General features: G+C 55.5%; 5 protein-coding genes across 5 annotated transcripts; 3 read left to right on the top strand and 2 right to left on the bottom strand.

Moving 5' to 3' along the window:
- Positions 1–221: 221 nt before the first annotated feature.
- Positions 222–5,285, top strand: C8A04DRAFT_11833 (uncharacterized protein; the record flags this gene model as incomplete). The annotated part of the gene is made up of 5 exons (XM_062777110.1): positions 222–2,735; positions 2,874–4,332; positions 4,390–4,534; positions 4,625–4,994; positions 5,136–5,285. The coding sequence occupies 5 exons, from the start codon at positions 222–224 to the stop codon at positions 5,283–5,285; spliced, it is 4,638 nt and encodes a 1,545-aa protein (XP_062637427.1).
- A 403-nt stretch (positions 5,286–5,688) lies between these two features.
- Positions 5,689–7,096, bottom strand: C8A04DRAFT_36895 (uncharacterized protein; the record flags this gene model as incomplete). Its single annotated transcript, XM_062783686.1, has 3 exons — positions 5,689–6,695; positions 6,759–6,841; positions 6,915–7,096. The coding sequence occupies 3 exons, from the start codon at positions 7,094–7,096 to the stop codon at positions 5,689–5,691; spliced, it is 1,272 nt and encodes a 423-aa protein (XP_062637426.1).
- Positions 7,097–7,637: 541 nt separating this feature from the next.
- On the top strand, positions 7,638–9,537 carry C8A04DRAFT_28169 (WD40-repeat-containing domain protein; the record flags this gene model as incomplete). Its single annotated transcript, XM_062780550.1, has 10 exons — positions 7,638–7,643; positions 7,754–7,845; positions 7,923–7,949; positions 8,004–8,079; positions 8,137–8,240; positions 8,295–8,659; positions 8,715–8,804; positions 8,858–8,985; positions 9,039–9,170; positions 9,238–9,537. 10 exons carry the CDS (start codon positions 7,638–7,640, stop codon positions 9,535–9,537), a joined length of 1,320 nt encoding a protein of 439 aa, XP_062637425.1.
- Positions 9,538–12,151: 2,614 nt separating this feature from the next.
- On the top strand, positions 12,152–13,859 carry C8A04DRAFT_11797 (uncharacterized protein; the record flags this gene model as incomplete). The annotated part of the gene is made up of 4 exons (XM_062777095.1): positions 12,152–12,247; positions 12,302–12,701; positions 12,769–13,409; positions 13,524–13,859. 4 exons carry the CDS (start codon positions 12,152–12,154, stop codon positions 13,857–13,859), a joined length of 1,473 nt encoding a protein of 490 aa, XP_062637424.1.
- Positions 13,860–14,590: 731 nt separating this feature from the next.
- On the bottom strand, positions 14,591–15,226 carry C8A04DRAFT_28167 (uncharacterized protein; the record flags this gene model as incomplete). The annotated part of the gene is made up of 2 exons (XM_062780549.1): positions 14,591–15,048; positions 15,118–15,226. The coding sequence occupies 2 exons, from the start codon at positions 15,224–15,226 to the stop codon at positions 14,591–14,593; spliced, it is 567 nt and encodes a 188-aa protein (XP_062637423.1).
- Between the last annotated feature and the right edge of the window lie 1,279 nt (positions 15,227–16,505).

The following is a 16,505-nucleotide window of genomic DNA, read 5'->3' as shown; positions in this document are numbered from 1 at the left end:
CGCACAGCGACTTTGCAATTGGCTCTCGCATCCTCCACCTGCATCAATTGACTTATCGATACCGAACACGCGAAACTTTGGACTGCGTCGCGTCTTGGATCGCTGGCACCGACGAACCCTGTCTATACCTTTTTTGGCCTTTTTTAGTGTTTAAATTTCTGTCTGGCTTCTTTTTATTGCTCTTGTCTATATCTCCTCCTGGCGAAGGCGGGAATGCCGCGATGGACGAGGAACGCACCATAACGCTCGATCTCGGTTCATCTCCCGACCCGTTGATCGACCCCATCCTCAGTCCGCCTATGGTCCCGCCCTCTACCGTCAAGAAGAAGAGCCAGGCTGCCGGACGCCTCTTCACGGCCCTTGCACCGTCACCGCGAAAGCAAACGTTCGAACTCGATGTCGGAAACGAGCGAACCCCACAGAGGCTACGAGTCACGGTCGAGGCCGAAGACGAGGCCACGCGCAACACTAGTCGCCGACTGTTCCAGTCCCCCACTCCGAAGCAGCGACGTCTGACACCGCGGCGAGAGACCATTGTCACGACATCGGTGCCGCTGCGTGGCCTGAGTGACGACGAAGGAGGCGCGTCAGCTACCGCGACACCGCGACGGAGGGGTCGTCCGCGGAAGTCGGGTACACCTGCGACAACAACACGAAAACGTCCAGGCACACCGGCCAAGGCGGGGCGAAAGAGCGGGGAACGCGTTTCGGTTTCGCCGGCTAAGGACGTGCCCACGTCCGACATTGGGACACCGCGTTCTGGCGCGCAAGCTAAGGGGACAAAGCGCAAGGCGACATCTCCTGCAAAAGGCGACGGCGCGCCTGCAAGCCAACCGCGTAAACGAGGGCGACCAAGGAAACAAACTAATACCGCTGACGAGATTGCGCGCTTGGGAGAAGAAAGCCCTTCCAAATCTACAGACCGAAATGGCGACAGCTTCGTGGCACTACCGATACAACCGCAACCGGCCAACAAGGACGTGGAGGAGGACGATATTTGGCTCGCAACCATGTCCGACCAACCGACCCCGACTATTTCGAAGCAGAGTCACAGCTACCTACCCGACCCGGAGTCTGAGCTGGCCCGAGATGAGTCAGATTATCCAGAATATGGTTGGGCGGATATGGGTGGGGGAGCGGATTCACATAGCGAGGGGGGGTCACTGGCTAGTGAGCAAGGCGACGAGCCAGGCGACGAGCCAGGCGACAATACCATGATGGCCGAGGAATTTACAATGATCTCCATTGGGTCTTTACCATCCATGCAGCCCAACTCCAGCGTGATGGCCCCGGCGCATGAGGACCTCGGTGATGAAACGAGTCTGATTATCAACGGCGCGCTGGAGTCGTTGAGGCAGAGCCAGAATCGGCCTGTTGAGGAAGAGCTTCCGGGTGAGCCAACCCCGCGCGCGGCCAAGACTCGGCACGATTTGGTCGACTCCCCGAGGGGGAACCATATTCAACTACGCCAGGAACAGGAACAGGAGCAATTGCAGCTCCCACCGCCCTCCCCATCCTCACGAACGCTGCGAAGGAGCCCCCGCAGGACTACGGCCCAGCCACTGGCTAGAAAACTGGCTGAGAAGAGCCTCCAGCAAGCCAGCCGCGAATCGCTTGTGCCCGCGCCCGAGCCCGAGCTCGCCCCCTCGCTCCACCAGCCCCCAACCTACCGACCGCAAGAGACCGACACTGAGCAACACGATATGAGCACTGCCTATGACGATTCCTTCTCCGATATTCCGGAAGAAATCCTAATCGCAGCAACCCCGCGTCGGTTCCGGAAGAAAATCCAACGGGAGGAACAGCCCGTGGAAGATGAGCTAGTCCAAGCGGCCGTCGAGGATATCCAGCCCTCCATTGAGCGGCCTTCAAGAGTGAACCACACCGACCCCCATTCTGAGACAAAGAGGATGTTGACACCTGATGAGACACCGTCGCCGCTACCCGTCGCGCCCGAAGCACACGGTCCCGATCCTAATCCTGACCTTGAACCCGACCTCGAACCCGAGCTCCATCCCCCACAACTCACCTCTTTGAGCGCCGCCGACCTCCCCTCATCCCCGCCGATCGAACAGCGAAGCCCCAGCTTCCCCACTCAGGCCGCCGCCACACAGCATATCCGCCGGCACTCGACCGAAACACCCGCCGAACGACTCCCCGGCTCCTTTACATCGTCCCGCAACACCAAAAACAGCTCAGGCAGCGGTAGCGGCAGCCGTGACGCTCGCCTTTCCTCTGGCCAGGGTACTGCCCGACACCTGCATCTCACCGTGCCTGAACCCGAACAACGCCGCCCGACACTGTCACCCATCGTCCGGGCAGGCCGGGCCCTCCAGCTCATCACCTCTGACCCGCCGTCTCCGCCCGAACGAGATAGCATGCTTGGTAGTCCCTTCCGTGGTTCGGTACCGCCCAAGTTGAGCCCGTCACCCGCGGCGCCGGGGAGTACAGTAGGCTCTGGTGCTGCTGCCCCACCAATGTCACAGACGCGACCGCACTATTCGCAACCACAGGCACAGCCGCTATCGCAGGAACAGGCTTCTCCCTCATCACGCAAATCATGGCTTAGTGGGCCGTTGAGCCAGATGAGGAATTTCATTGTTCGCAGCGCGCAGTCGCTTTCGCCTACGCGGGTGTCCGTTTCGGGAGCGGAGCGCATGGATGATCCGTTTGGGCCAGATGCGATAGAGCCAGGCTCGCAGAGGGAGAGGAGCGCCTCCTGCGGGTCAGATTCCGTGCGCAAGATGTTGTTTAGTGGCTCTTCTGCGAGGAGAAGTCATGAGCGGAATGCTGGTGTAGCAATAACTGCGGGCAGTCCACCAGTTAGAGGGACCGCGGCTGTGCGAGATGAGGATGAGATGAGTTGGCAAGAGGAGGGTGGCAGTCCCGCTGGGGAATCACAAAGGCTGGCGTCTCCTGATCTAGGTGGCGATGGTGCGGGTGGACGTGGGGTTCCCAATAACGCGCGTTTGCATGGCTCGCTTATTCGGGAGGCACCCCCAAGACAGCACGAGTTGGGACGTTTAGCCGCGGGTGCTGACTTTGACCAGCCTATGAACGGGTGGGAGGAAGTGGTTGAGGAAGAAGAGCATCGAGAAGAACATGCCCAAGATGAGGAAGACGATGACATCTGGGCCATCGAAGCTCAGCGACCCACCCCTCACAAGCCAAGGCATGCTCTCGCGAAGCGGGATATCCCGAATAACCCCCTACAAATAGCTCCTACGCAGAACTCGTGGGGGGAGGACAACCAGCGGCGTAACTACAGCGAAGGGGTCGAGGAGGAGCATTTGGGTTCGGGGGCTGTCCGAAGGGACAAGACATTTGGACAGCCGACCACCAGTGTTCAAACCCGAAGGGAACAAGTCCCCGTTCGTTTCAGCTCGCTGGACGAGGACGAAGAGTTCAGCATGCTTTCCCAAAATCGTCTTCGACGAGCACCCACGCCCGCCAAACCCTTACCACCTAAGAAACCGGATCTTTCCAACTTCTTCTCCTCGCCCGCTCTCCTTCCAGGTATCGGAGACCAAGCACCGGGTGACGGTGTATCAAGAGCGCCCGCAGTGCCTAGGGTTGGGGAATCGAATTCCACTGTGCCTAAGCCGCGGACCTTGGCGTCCCAACGGTCGCAGTCGAATGGAAATGGTTTGTTTGCGCAGTACAAGGAACCGCGATCGCGATCTCAGTCCCCGCATAAACAGCTAGAGATTGGGCCTCGTCATCGGAGCGTTGATTTGTTCTCTACAGTGCGGAAGAGTGTTGAGCGGAGCAGTCCTGAGCCAAGTTCTGCCGCTGCTCCTGCTCGGCCCGTGCCACAAGCTTCCTCGCCGGCAAGTCCACTCGACGAAGAGAACTTAGGGCATATTCCCCAGAAGCTGAACTTTACTCCTCGCCAACGCGAAGCCCGCGACAACACCAACAACGCGCTGTTTCAACCGAAGCCTGTCGGCGCACCATCCAACTCGCTCTTCGGAAACCGCAATACCCAAATCTCAGCTTTCTTCTCGCAATCGCGCTCAGGGCGGCCGCAGCCAGGACGGCAACAGGAACGAGAAGACGATTACTACGAAGAACAAGACGATCAGGAATCGGCCTTTGTGGCCCCAACGCTTAAAGCCCTTCCCGACCGTGCCGTGCCGCCAGGTAAATCCTCCATTCGCTCGCCTCTCAAGCCCAAGACGCCCGGCCGCGTGGTCGAGTTCACTAGTAGCACTTTGTCCCCATTGGCACAGGCACAATCTCGAGCTGCACAGCGCTCGGGCTTGTCACTGGAGAAGGAAATGGGAACAGAGACAGGCGACGGAAAGGGGAAGCAGCAAGAGCTAGGCCAGAGTCAAGGTTGGGGCTTGGGCTGGGGGGTGAACGGCAGCCTGGGAGACAGAAGGGGAGAGGCGGACAAGGAAAACCGCGCGTCGTCGTCTTCAGCGTCGCCTGTCTTGTCACTCTCCCGGTCTTTGTCTCTATCCCCGTCTCCGTCACCCTCTCCATCGCCGAAGCCACACCGACGCCCTCTATCTTCATCACTGCTTTCTTCGTCATCCACATCCACAGGTACGACCACCACCATTCCCAGCCTCACCAACCATGCCCCTACGAGTGTTGTCAATGCCACTCCCACATCAAGCACAGCCGCCAACAAGCAAAACACTACCCGGCATTCACAACCCCACCATCAACAACACCCACAACAACCTGACCACCCACCCCCCACCACAAAATGGACCCGCACCCACTGGCTCCGCCTCGACGAGCTACTCCAAGCCCGCAAGCGCGGTATCCACCAGCTCAATCTCGAACTAGCCAACCCCGAGTCCAACTCCAACCCCTACTCAACAAGGCCACCGCCGTCCCAACTCAGCGGCCGTGAATCACAGGCCCTGCGCCTCAGTCTGCTGGGTAAGCTGGTTTCGGCGCAGGGGGAACGGATGGCGATTGAAGGGTGGCATTTGGATGTGGTGGAGGGGTTTTTGAATGAGATGCGGAGGTCTGGGGGGGTTGTTGATAAACGCTCTTCCACGTCACTTGGGTCGTTATCTAGGTCTCGGTCTGGGTCTGGGTCTGCATCTGGATCTGGGTCTTTGGAACGGTTCGGGGATTGGTGGGGAGTTGATGATGGCGATGATCCTGGTGATGAGGCGTTGCGTGGAGAGCGGAGGGATAGTGATCACAGTGGGCTTTGGGATGGAGCGCAAATTGCGAAGCGGGTGTTTGCCTTGTTGGTGGGTGAGGAGAGGAGGAGATTAGGGTTAGTGCCAGTTAGGGACTGGCATGAGAGAGAACTTTGAGTTGCTCGGAGGCACAGGGCTTGGATGTTGGTGTAGGGTTTCATCGAGTTGAGTATCAACGAAGCATAGGGTGGATCCGTACCTGTTGGGTTCTGCAAGTTGACTACCTGCCTACATTGGAGGACGGACTGTTGGTATTATAACCTTTTGGCGAGATGAATGATGACCGTAATGATGGGAGGCTTGGACATGTGGGGTTTCTGTCAAGGTAGGACAAGACACTTGCTTGGGACGGCGTTTTGGACATTCATACATGTAGGGACTTGATACCAGTTGATACCACAGAAGTGATGTACTGTTTCAATCACGCCCGCTCCTCTAGGTCTCAGTGTATGTATTTGCGTGTTGTCTCCCCCCGGCTGGTATTGATTACAGAGCCCCCTCAGAGATCCCACTCACTTCCTCACTCTAGCATCGACGCCTGGTTCGTGTAAAGCACGTCGACCACGTTGCTCAGCTTCTCAATGGTGGCTAGCGCGGCGTCATACGAATCATCCCGCTGGGTCTCGTCAAAGATAATCAGGCAGCCGGCGCCCTGGTCAAGCACGCCGATAATGACCTTGTCAAGGATCATCTGCGATAGCTTGCGCTCGACCTGCTGGGTGTCGAGCCCCACCATCTTAGCGATATGGTTGATCTCGACGCGGCTAAAGGGCTCGATGACCTTGATCAAGTTCTGTTCCAGCATGGCGTCGTACAACCGCCGCAGGTGGTTGCGCACAAACGCGTCACTGCCCAGCTCGTACTTGTACGCTGCCAGTGCCCGCTCGTATTCCTCCAGCGACCGGTTCGAGTGCGCCCGCGCAATCGCCTTCATAGCCTCGAGCGACTTGCCCGCGTACTTGAGCGCCTGCTTCGACGTCATCAGCTGGTTGACATCGTCCGCCAGGTTCAGCATGATCTTGCACAAGAGCATGTACTGCAATGCCGCCTGCGCCCGGGCCGGTTCGTCCTGTGAGTGGTACCCATCTAGCGCCTCGATGAAGTAGCTGAACGCCGTCTGGAAGTCCTTGTCTTCTGCGTGAAGCATCCCTGACTGCATATCGAGGTTGGCTTGCAGCAGTGGCGGCGTATACACCGACGCGGCCGACGTGCGGGCGCTGGTGAGCGCCGCCCGACCCTTGGGGATGTTGCCGAGTGCGTGGTAGACTCGTGACTCGAGTAGCTGTACTTCCACCAATACTAACTTGTCATCCATGCGCTTCAATTCGCGGAGCAGGCCGTTGATCAAGGTCAGGGCGTCGTAGTATGATTGCTTCGCCATGTACAGCGTCACGAGGCGTGTCTCCAGGTTTTGTCGGAGGAAGCTTCGGCGTTCCGACGTGGCCCATTCTATCGAGGACTTCGTAACGGCAATCTGGATGTCGAGAGAGTTGGGAATGGCTTCGAAGAGGTCGAGGAGTTGGCGGACTGTGGGGCACGTTATGTTAGAATCGAGGGGCGCCTAAAGCATCAAGACGAATATCTCCGTACTCAGCTTGGCTGTTTTTGCCTTCGCAAAGGACGACAGCACTGTCCTGCTCTTGGTTACTAGCTCAGCGAGCTCATCTGTGTTTCTGCGCCGTATGTCAGACCTCTCGCGTCTCTTTGGCTTCCCTCCTTTGTTATCGCCTAACCGGGCCCACCTACTTCTGGTCGCGGTAAAGCTCCCCCAAACTAATCAAGGCTGTCTCATATTCCTTGACCGCAGCATCGGAGTTGACGGATGGCGGCTTCGAAATGATGTCCTTGTAAATTTCCGCCGCCTTTTTTGGATTCGACTTGGCTAGCTTCTGAGCCTCGCGCACTCTCTCCGAGTCGCCCTGCGCCATTGTGAAAGATTCGAGACGTGGGGTGTGGTTCGGCGGGTTCGATTTATCGATGGCTTAACCGTGAGGAAGGTAGAACGATCCGTAGAACTAGTGGTCGGAATTTGACAGCACGAGGTCGTAGTTTCCGGTGTCGTGAGGCGGTTCTATTATTGGTGTTGGCGATGGTGTTGGGTGTGCAGCGGCCGTTGCAGGTTCAAGGTGCAGCGCCCGCCTCGCCGCCAAGTGCCTGGTGCCCACAGCAGCTAGGTTGCCGCCCTGCGACGTAATGGGCATTGGCGGCAAGCTCAGCTTGATGGATCCACCAGCTGTGGCTGTTATGTGGCTGGTGTTCCAGGGCGGTGAAAGTTTCTGCCGCTAGACCCCGCCAAAATTTAGAGCTGGACCAGGGGTGAATTGGCCCGTCGTTTAAGCTTCGCGAGTCCCCAAACCGCGACACTGCGACTCAAGGTCCAACACCGAAGCACATCAATTAGAACCGCCCCCGATCTCGCCTGTGTATGACATTCAATAGTTGTATCCGATCTTACATTTATACATCAACATGAAGGTATGGCTCGGCGATGAAGCCATCAATAGCGACCCTTCTAGAGATCTTCAAGAACATGGTTGCCCGACACTTGAAGACTACCACTTACTAATCTGCAATTGCACGAGCAGATCAAAGCCCTTAGTCGAAGTATTTCGACACAGCAAGCGCCAGGCTCCGATGTGCAGCGCGCGCCGCGCAACCTCGCTCCCGAAATCCACCCGTTCGAACGAGCCAGGGAATAGTATGTGGACAGCCCAGAAACATTTGATTTGGACGGGATCTGATAGTTGGATGTAGCCAAAGAGCTCTCAATGCGGTCAAATTGTGAGAATAGCCGAAAACGACACCGATTATGGAGAGATAGACTGACTCGTCTAGGGAGCGCATGTTTGCCAAGCCATTCCTCGGGCAATTGGGGAACGGGCACGTCCAGGGCGTATACAGCATGTGCAAGGTTGGTTTTACTTTGGTGGAATCAAGGAGGTTTGGTGGCAAGGCTGACTTCCCATAGGACAAGCATTCGTTGAACTCGGTAGCATCTGGGTCCGGCGACGGCGTGATCAAGGTGTGGGATCTGACATCACGGGATGATGAAGTATGGAGGACGGCCGCACAGTGGGTATTCACTCTTGCTCAGAAGAATAACCAGCCCCCTAACTCTTGGTCCAGCTCAAATATCGTCAAGGGCATGACCTTCACGAATGACAAGAAACTTCTCTCCTGCGCCACCGACGGTATCAAACTCTGGGACCCCTACAACACGCCAAAGGATACAACCCCAATTGCAACATGGCAGGAAGGCGGGCCATACACATCATTGTCCGCGCACAGGACAGGAAACTCTTTTGCCGCTTCATCCGGTGCCGGGTGTATTCGTGTCTGGGACCTGGAACAGAGCACTGCGGCACAGACAATACAATGGCCCAACTTCACCGACACCATCACCGACGTTTGTTTCAACCAAGTTGAGACGTCGGTTGTTGGATCTGTTGCGACAGACCGCTCGCTCATCTTGTTCGATCTGCGGACAAACAGTACGTTACCCTCAGATCGAGAACTCGACCATGGAAAACTAACCTCCAAACGCAGCGCCCGTTATTAAGACCGTTCTCCGGTTTGCGGCGAACCGCATCGTCTTCAACCCAATGGAAGCCATGAACTTGGCTGTGGCATCAGAGGGTTCGTGATTCTCATCATATGCGTGTGGTTGAGTGCGTCGCTGACATTCGCAGACCACAACATCTACATCTTTGACGCCAGGAACTTTGATCGCGCACAGAACATCCAAAAGGGCCATGTAGCAGCCGTCATGGATGTTGAGTTCTCCCCTACCGGTGAGGAGCTTGTCAGCGGCTCCTATGTAAGTGTCCCCCGGCACTTTCCCGCCAAACTTCTCACTAACACCATGTAAAGGACCGCACGGTCAGGATATGGAAGCGTGACCAAGGCCAGTCCCGCGACATCTACCACACCAAGCGTATGCAAAGGGTGTTCCGAACCATGTGGACCATGGACTCCAAGTACATGCTTAGTGGGAGTGACGACGTGCGTTTTCTTCTCCCCTACCTACTCTTCCCCTTAGTCCTCCATTTCTCCTCCTAACACCCTGTAGGGTAACCTCCGCCTCTGGCGTGCCAATGCCTCGGAACGCAGCGGTGTCAAGTCCACCAAGCAACGACAGGCGCTCGAGTACAACACGGCACTCGTGGAGCGCTACTCGCACATGCCCGAAATCAAGCGAATCCGTCGCCACCGCCACTTGCCCAAGGTGATCAAGAAGGCGGGCGAGATCAAGCGTGACGAGCTGGGGGCTATTAAGCGACGCGAGGAGAATGAGCGCAAGCACTCAGACAAGAAGTTCCAGAAGCGCAAGGGTGAGCGCGAGAAGGCCGTGCTGGTCAAGCAACAGTGAGGCACACTCCTGGTCTTGTGGTAGGGCAATGCGTGAGGTAGCGGCTGGGGACGATAATGTTGTATGAGATAAGATGGTGTGGTATGGTGGGGATATGGTGCTGATTTAGGTGTGGTTTGCGACTTTGCATTGGGCTGGCGTTGTCGGTGACTTTTTTGTTCTCGGGAAACAACCAAAAGGACGTGGTTAGGCATCATATCTGCTGTTATTTGGGGGCTGCGGGGTCCTGATACCATCCGAGTTTGGCGCTGGACACATATAGATGAGAAAAGGGGGAATGTGTATGCCATGTCATTGGCGACTACGGACTTTTCTCACCCATGGTGTCCATCTGCTTTTACTGCGCACGTTTCAGAACACGGTCATGCGATGGCGGGATATCAGGCCGCGATTCGGGCCATCATCAGGTATGAAGTGTCTAACCCTTAAAGACGACCCGGCGAAGCATATCCTGGCGATGAGGCCTTTCTGTTTTTTTCCGTTCCGTTCTGTTTTCGTTTCCCGGTTCATGCTAGTCACATACAGTAGTAGATGTACGCAATACCAAACAGGGAAGACGCCGGCTGAACAGTTGATGTTCGACTGATCAACACACCATCAACGGTGAAGGCGGTCTGAAACGGTGTTTATAAATGCGCTGTTTGTTTGGTTAACTGGGGTACTTGTCGCGGATGCTGCCGTCTAGAAAGCACCAGCTGTGAAGCCCAACGGGTCCAACAAGTAACGATGCCAGTCAGACTTAAGGGGAGGCACTTTTGAACATGACGTGACCTCTCAGAACAGATCTGCCAAACCCGTTCGGTGGGGATGATGACATTGGCAAATCAAGGCGTCCCCTTGCTCTCGCAACCTCTAGTACAAGTGCCTCGCAACCGAAGGGAGCCCGTGGATGGAAATGGGGGAAGTGGATGAGATATTCGCCCGGGGGGTGCCGATCTTGGCCGGTTTAATGGCCACGAAGCTTGGAGGTGAGCGGGTCGAGTTATGGAGTGAAGACGGGAATCAACTTGTAGATAGGCCTTTGAAAAGATTTGTCAGTCTGAAGAGAACGGAGGAAAGGGTAGCTTGCATGCGGGTGTACTAGCTCGTGGTTTTGGAGGTGTGTCGCATGTGGTTGACTGCCAAATCGGGGTTTGGGGTCAATTCTGGGTGGGCGGCTCCCAAGCACAAAGCTAAGTTGGATCAGGTTAGCGCCTGTAGCAGTCAAGCAGATGTTCCGTCTCCCGAGTCTCACACACCCACCTTCCTTTTCAGTTACTCCACCTTAAATCTTACTTTCACCACTTCCCGAGTCCATAATGGAAACGGGAGGAAAAAGCCCGTAAACTCCAAAACTCCCAGTTACTCTCATTTTCTTCAGTTTCACGATGGCCCGCATTGTGGATGTGTTCAATCGATATTGGAAAGAATCTTCGGGACGATCTGCGGCTCCCCGCGTCGATGAGACAGATGACGTGACACCCTCTGGCGACATCACCCCCTTCGAACACTAAGACCGGAGCGACACACTTGGCGAGCCATTTTCGCCTTCTTTTCGAGATACGGAGTGGTGAACCCATGGCAGTCAGCGTCTTTTGGGCCTTTCGCCCTTCCCGCATCACCTCTGACGCTATCCACCAACCCGGATTTTTCGCCTGTGTGTTATGGTATAGTATCGGTTAATATTGGAGCCAAAACTCGAACGGTGTCTGTTAACAGGTCCGAGGTTGCTACTGGACCCAAGATTTTCTGGTTCAGGGTCTTTGTCCATTTCCCATCAACATCGCCTTTCATCCGAATCAGTCTGCTATGATCCTCCACGGGCATGAAGATCGTCCCATCGACAGGTATCAATCTGACCCCCCAAGCCAAGGGTGTCGAGATGCTTGTGTTTCCGTGACAGAAAACTTCAAGCACCACATTTAGACACTAGCGTTTAGGATCCGCGGATGTCTGCGTAACGTTGCTCAGAGCACATTTGCTTCCCCAAAACGCGAAAGCCATCCACACACCGCTTTCACGGAATGGAGCTCTGAAACGAAAACCCCCAACCGATTCCCCGGCCGTCTGCCCGGCTTCCCGGGTTATCGAATGCTGCGTGCGGCCCGCGCGCACGGCACGGCCCCCTGGCCCTTGCACCTGGTTTGGATAAAGCAGAAGTGACCAGAGTAAGAGATATGACAGCCTACTAGCCGCCAGGGCTGTGACAGCCTCACCTTCCCCGGGCTACATGTTCTGTGCGTCGCATGATTTTTCTCCTCTACCCCAGTCGCATGACTACCACCCTTTGGGCTGACGGCCCTGGGCAGTTGGGGTTGGCCGTCCCATATTTTTGTGGCAGGCAGCTTAGGGAAGCGGCGTCGGGAGAAGGTTTTCGGCCTGATATACGCTAGCTGAGTTGTCCAGTTTGGTGTGTTTTGCTCTGTCAGAAATATATACCGCGAGCTATGCCCCGACCACTCTTGGCTCCCCACGGCCAAACGGTCGGTGGTAGGGGTAGATAAACTGCTCAAGCCCCCCTCTTTCACCTTGCGCCTCCCGCGGAACCACCTAATAGAGAGGTATCGTGGGCTTCCTTGTGCCCGGGCAACTCACCACGACTTGGTCATTAACAAGAGTAACTCACCTGAGAAGTATGGGCTCCAAAGCGACGGGCTCGTCTAGAGCGGACTATAAGGACATTCCACCAGAGCTATCTTTCGAAAGCATCATCAAGAACCAGACAGCGCCAGTTAGTCGGGTGAACTCATCCGGAGATCGCATGATGTATGCTAACGCTGAATAGCCCTGCTCCTTGAACGACTATACGGACTACCTCTTCCATGTCGAGCACAATGCTGAGCCTCTTCAGTTCTTTCTCTGGTACTGGGACTACATCCAGCGCTGGGGTAACCTTTTGCCCCGGCAGAGGGCGCTCTCCCCACCATGGGATCCTGAACAGGCCGCCGAGCCGTCTTCTCGCTTCATCCGATACAGCCATAAGCGAGAGCGCAGCCTACGGATGAACAAGGTCCTCGCCATATTGGAGATGGAGTCTCAGCGTGTGTTCTTAGACTCGATCCAGCCGCAGGAGGACATCCCCGGGACCATGACAATTACGTCTCCGCTCCCGCCCTCCAGCCCCCCTTCCACCGCCGGGATCCTCAGCCCAACAAATTCGATAGCACCACCAGACTGGCAGCCTTGTACGGGCCCCCTTTCACTCCATGATCGATCTTCCTCCAAGGCCAATACCCTCTGACATGACCACAGTCACCATCCAACCCAATCGCAACGAAGTCTCTCGCATCGCCCGCCTCTATATCTCACCCTCTGCTCCTCGTCGCCTACGCCTTTCTCAACGCGATCGCGAGGCTTGTCTGCGCGCCGTCCAACACACCACCCACCCGTCCACTCTCCTATCCGCATTCATGGCGGCCGAAGCCGCGCTGAGGGGGCCAAGCCCTATACCAAACCCTCGTCGTTCTTGGTTTTCGTCGCTGTTTTCTCGTCTCAGCATCTTCCGTAAATCATCATCATCTTCACACGAGCGCTTCGTCCGTTGGGTTCGGCGCAACGCTAACCCGTCGCGCCTGCGCTTCCTACGGCTTCTCGGCGCGCTGTTGGTTGTGTTGGGTACGGCTCTAGATGCCGTGTTGATCGTGTTATCATCCTCTTTATCGTCATCATCAACCCCTTCTTCGTCTTCAGCGTTACACAGCCCCTATCTCCGAGCTATATGTTTTCTTCTGTGGTGGCCCGGACTGACCGTGCTCATGGCCGCGGGAAATGGAGTCTGTCTGCTACTACGTGGGGCGGGTAGAAGACAAGTTCGTCCATGGGAGAGTGAAGGGCCGGTTATGGAGCCTCCTGGCCACGGGGAGGACGGCAAACAGAACCCCGAAGCCGGCGAGGTCATCATGGTGGAGCAGAGCGACAACACCGCGGCTTTCATACCAGATCGATCCCCAAAACACCACAAAATGTCCATCTCAATCACAACTGTGAAAGGGTCCCCAAGGAAAGAGCACAAACGTACAGACACCACGAGCTCCACCACCAGTACCATGAGCGCCGTTAGCCAGGCCAGTAGTACGGTGAGCTGGGACGACCCGTTGAGGAAACCCAGTCTGCAGACCTTTGGGCCGGCGAACGACTACACGGGCGAAGCGTCGTCATGGGGAAAGAGGTACCAGGAGAAAGGCTTCATGAAGCGGGTGTTTGACGAGACAGTGGTAGTTCAAAATGGTGCCTTGATGGCGTGGCAGGACAGGACAGTTTTGTTCGCGGCTTTATGGGGAGCGGCTGGAGCAGCGGCACTGACGGCTGTGTCGTTGTTTATACCGAAGGGCGGGTTGTTCTGAAAGCCAGGGAATGGAACAAGCAGAAGAAAACAGTATGGATACTTGAGTGAACCGCCTACGTTAGTCGCGAGATAACAAACACGGACGCACCGGCTGTACTGGAGTGGCTACGGTAAGTCTAGAACGAGACGTTATATTGAGCCATAAGGCCAAGTTCTCATGCTGCCGAAGTCTACTGCACAATAGACCGGAAGATTATGAATTAATCATACCACATGAAGTCGTCCATCACATTGTCGACCCGATCCAACCAGATCCGACCTGAGGAGACCAGCCATGAATGTTACGTCTGCCTTCCTCTCCCTTTCTTCCTTCCATGTCAGACACTTGCCAAGTCGTCGCCGTCATAGCCGACATCTGTCTCATCTAGCAGGGTATCGAAGCCCCCTTCTCAAAGTCATCATCGACTTCTCCAAGCTACCCAAGCCACATGCGGCATCCAATGCGTTCAATCCCCTGTCGTTCCCACAGGTATCATAATGACCGTTTCATTCCCCTTCTGTCCCATGAAAGCAACCATTCCTTTCCTTCTCTCGTCTTATTAAAAATAAATAAACTCCTTTAAACGCCGTCGCGCCGCTCGCCAGCTGCATGAATGGATTGGGCCGAATCAAACACCAGGACCCGACCCGCGTAGAAGATATCGGGTCAAACAAAAATGCTTAAAACGGGAATTAATGATGAGAAAAAAAGATAGATCGACGAGAAGAAAAACCTAACGGTAATCCCTCTCATAAGAAAACGGTGAAGATCAACATCACCGACACCAACCCTACGCTCATGCCGGCAATGGCTCGGTTAGCGGAAGCTGGACCCCCCGCCCCCACGGCTGAAGAGGCATCTTCCTGTGAGAGGTCCACGTGGGAGCCGCCGTTCTCGTCGGAATCGTGGGATGGGGTTGATGGTTCCTTCTGAGGAGCCGAGACCGGTGGTGGTGGCGAAAGGGGTTTCTGTTCTGGCGGAGAAGTAATTCGTAGAGTGACAACAGGTAATGGGTCTTCCAAATGTTGTTCAGACTGGGTTTTAGTAAGATGATCGGGGCGAGTTCGGTTCAACGTGAGTTTGTCCAGGTGGACCGCCGTGGCGGCGGAATTGACGCTGGGCAAAGACTGCTGCTGGTGCTGGTGCTGCTGATGCACGGAAGCGCCATCTAGGCTGCGGTCTTGCCGTTGTTGTTGGTATGGAACACCTGAGCGGTAAGTTAGCTTAAGGTTGCCCGAGGCAGTCCCGTTGCTGTTGATGCCAAGTTTGAACTCACTCTTCTTAAGAAGCAATCTAGTCTCACCCCCAAGGGCCTTGCCTGACGATGTGGAAGCTGTTGCTCCACCCCCAATCAGCAGCGCCGAGGCGAGCCAAGAAAGCTTCATTGCTTATTGCTGTCTTCCTGTCTTCCTTCACTCCTATTTCCCCAGGCCGCCAAGAGATGAATGGAGAAAGATGCTGAGCAATTGATGAAGAAAATAAGGCACCTCGAAAATAAGGGCCAAGAATGGGATTAAACGTCGAAGTGCACTCAGAACTTCATACGAGGATGGCGCTACCTCTGAAACCGCCCGTCCAACATCGAACAAAAATACCCCTGCTACTCGAAACGGCTTTGCTGATAAAAAAGGTTGACCTGTCGACTGCGCCGCAAAAAGGTGTAAGAGGTCCGATGTGCGAGGCTGTTGGGAAAGAAACGGAATGTGGCGTTAACCCAGCTTCGCGTTGCTCTCTCTCCTTGAATAATGAAATCGCCGAGGGCTGAGTGAGTGGGTGATGTTGGCTGACAGACAGTGCCTCTCTGGTCGATACAGCCACCCCAAGCGAAAGTGACACAGTCGGGCAAGAGTCAAGGTGGCGGGTCGGTGGTGCGACTGTCAAAAGTAAAGTAAATAAGTCGAGGTAAGGCAGGAGAGGTCCCCCTCTAGCTCATGTACACAAAGATCCCTCGGTCCCGGAACTGTCGGTGGAGAAAGATGAAGCGACAAAAGCTCCGGTCTTGTCTCGAAAGCTGGCAAGCGAGCGACGGGAAGGTGCGTCAGAGACACCACAGAGCGAAGGACAGCGCGAGAAAGGGCGGGTGTTTTCTCGAGTTCCCGTCCCTAGGCAATGCGAGCTGCGCGAGTGACGATCTAGCGAGAGAAAGAGCAAGTCGTCGGGATGGGCGAGAGAATGAAAAATGTCGTCCACCTTCCGAAAGAGAGGTGAGTGGCCGCGGGCCAGGTCGCAGTTTGCGATGATCGACCGTTTTTTCTTTACCCTCCTCGCCGACGGGGGTTCGCGTTATCGCGTCGTATCGAAGCAACAATGAGGGCAGATCCAAGTATAAGTGGGAACAGCGAGACAACAGAGCGACAGACGGTGAATGAGATAAGTCAATAGAACAGAGACAATTAAGCCTCAAAAGAAGTCATCATAGCTCCCCATTTTCTATATTGAGAAGCGGATGGGCGGTCCCCAAAAAAAGAACCTGACATGCCGAGCATGCCTCTGTTTTTCATCAGCCATTCTATGACGCGGGCTTTTTTGCAGCTAGTTTTCCTTCGGTCGCATTTCCTTGGTTTCGCGATACCAGTGTATCTTTCCCCCTTCCTATCTCGGCTGAAGATGGATCTCGATGCAACCCTGCCAGGCTTTTCCCGGACGCAAGTGCAAGAAGGCGAG

The sequence above is a fragment of the Dichotomopilus funicola genome, assembly GCF_033296635.1.
Source record: "Dichotomopilus funicola strain CBS 141.50 unplaced genomic scaffold C8A04scaffold_27, whole genome shotgun sequence".
NCBI lineage: Eukaryota > Fungi > Ascomycota > Sordariomycetes > Sordariales > Chaetomiaceae > Dichotomopilus > Dichotomopilus funicola.
Note: the sequence above shows the minus strand (reverse complement) of the source record. Positions and strands in the feature narration are given on the sequence as shown.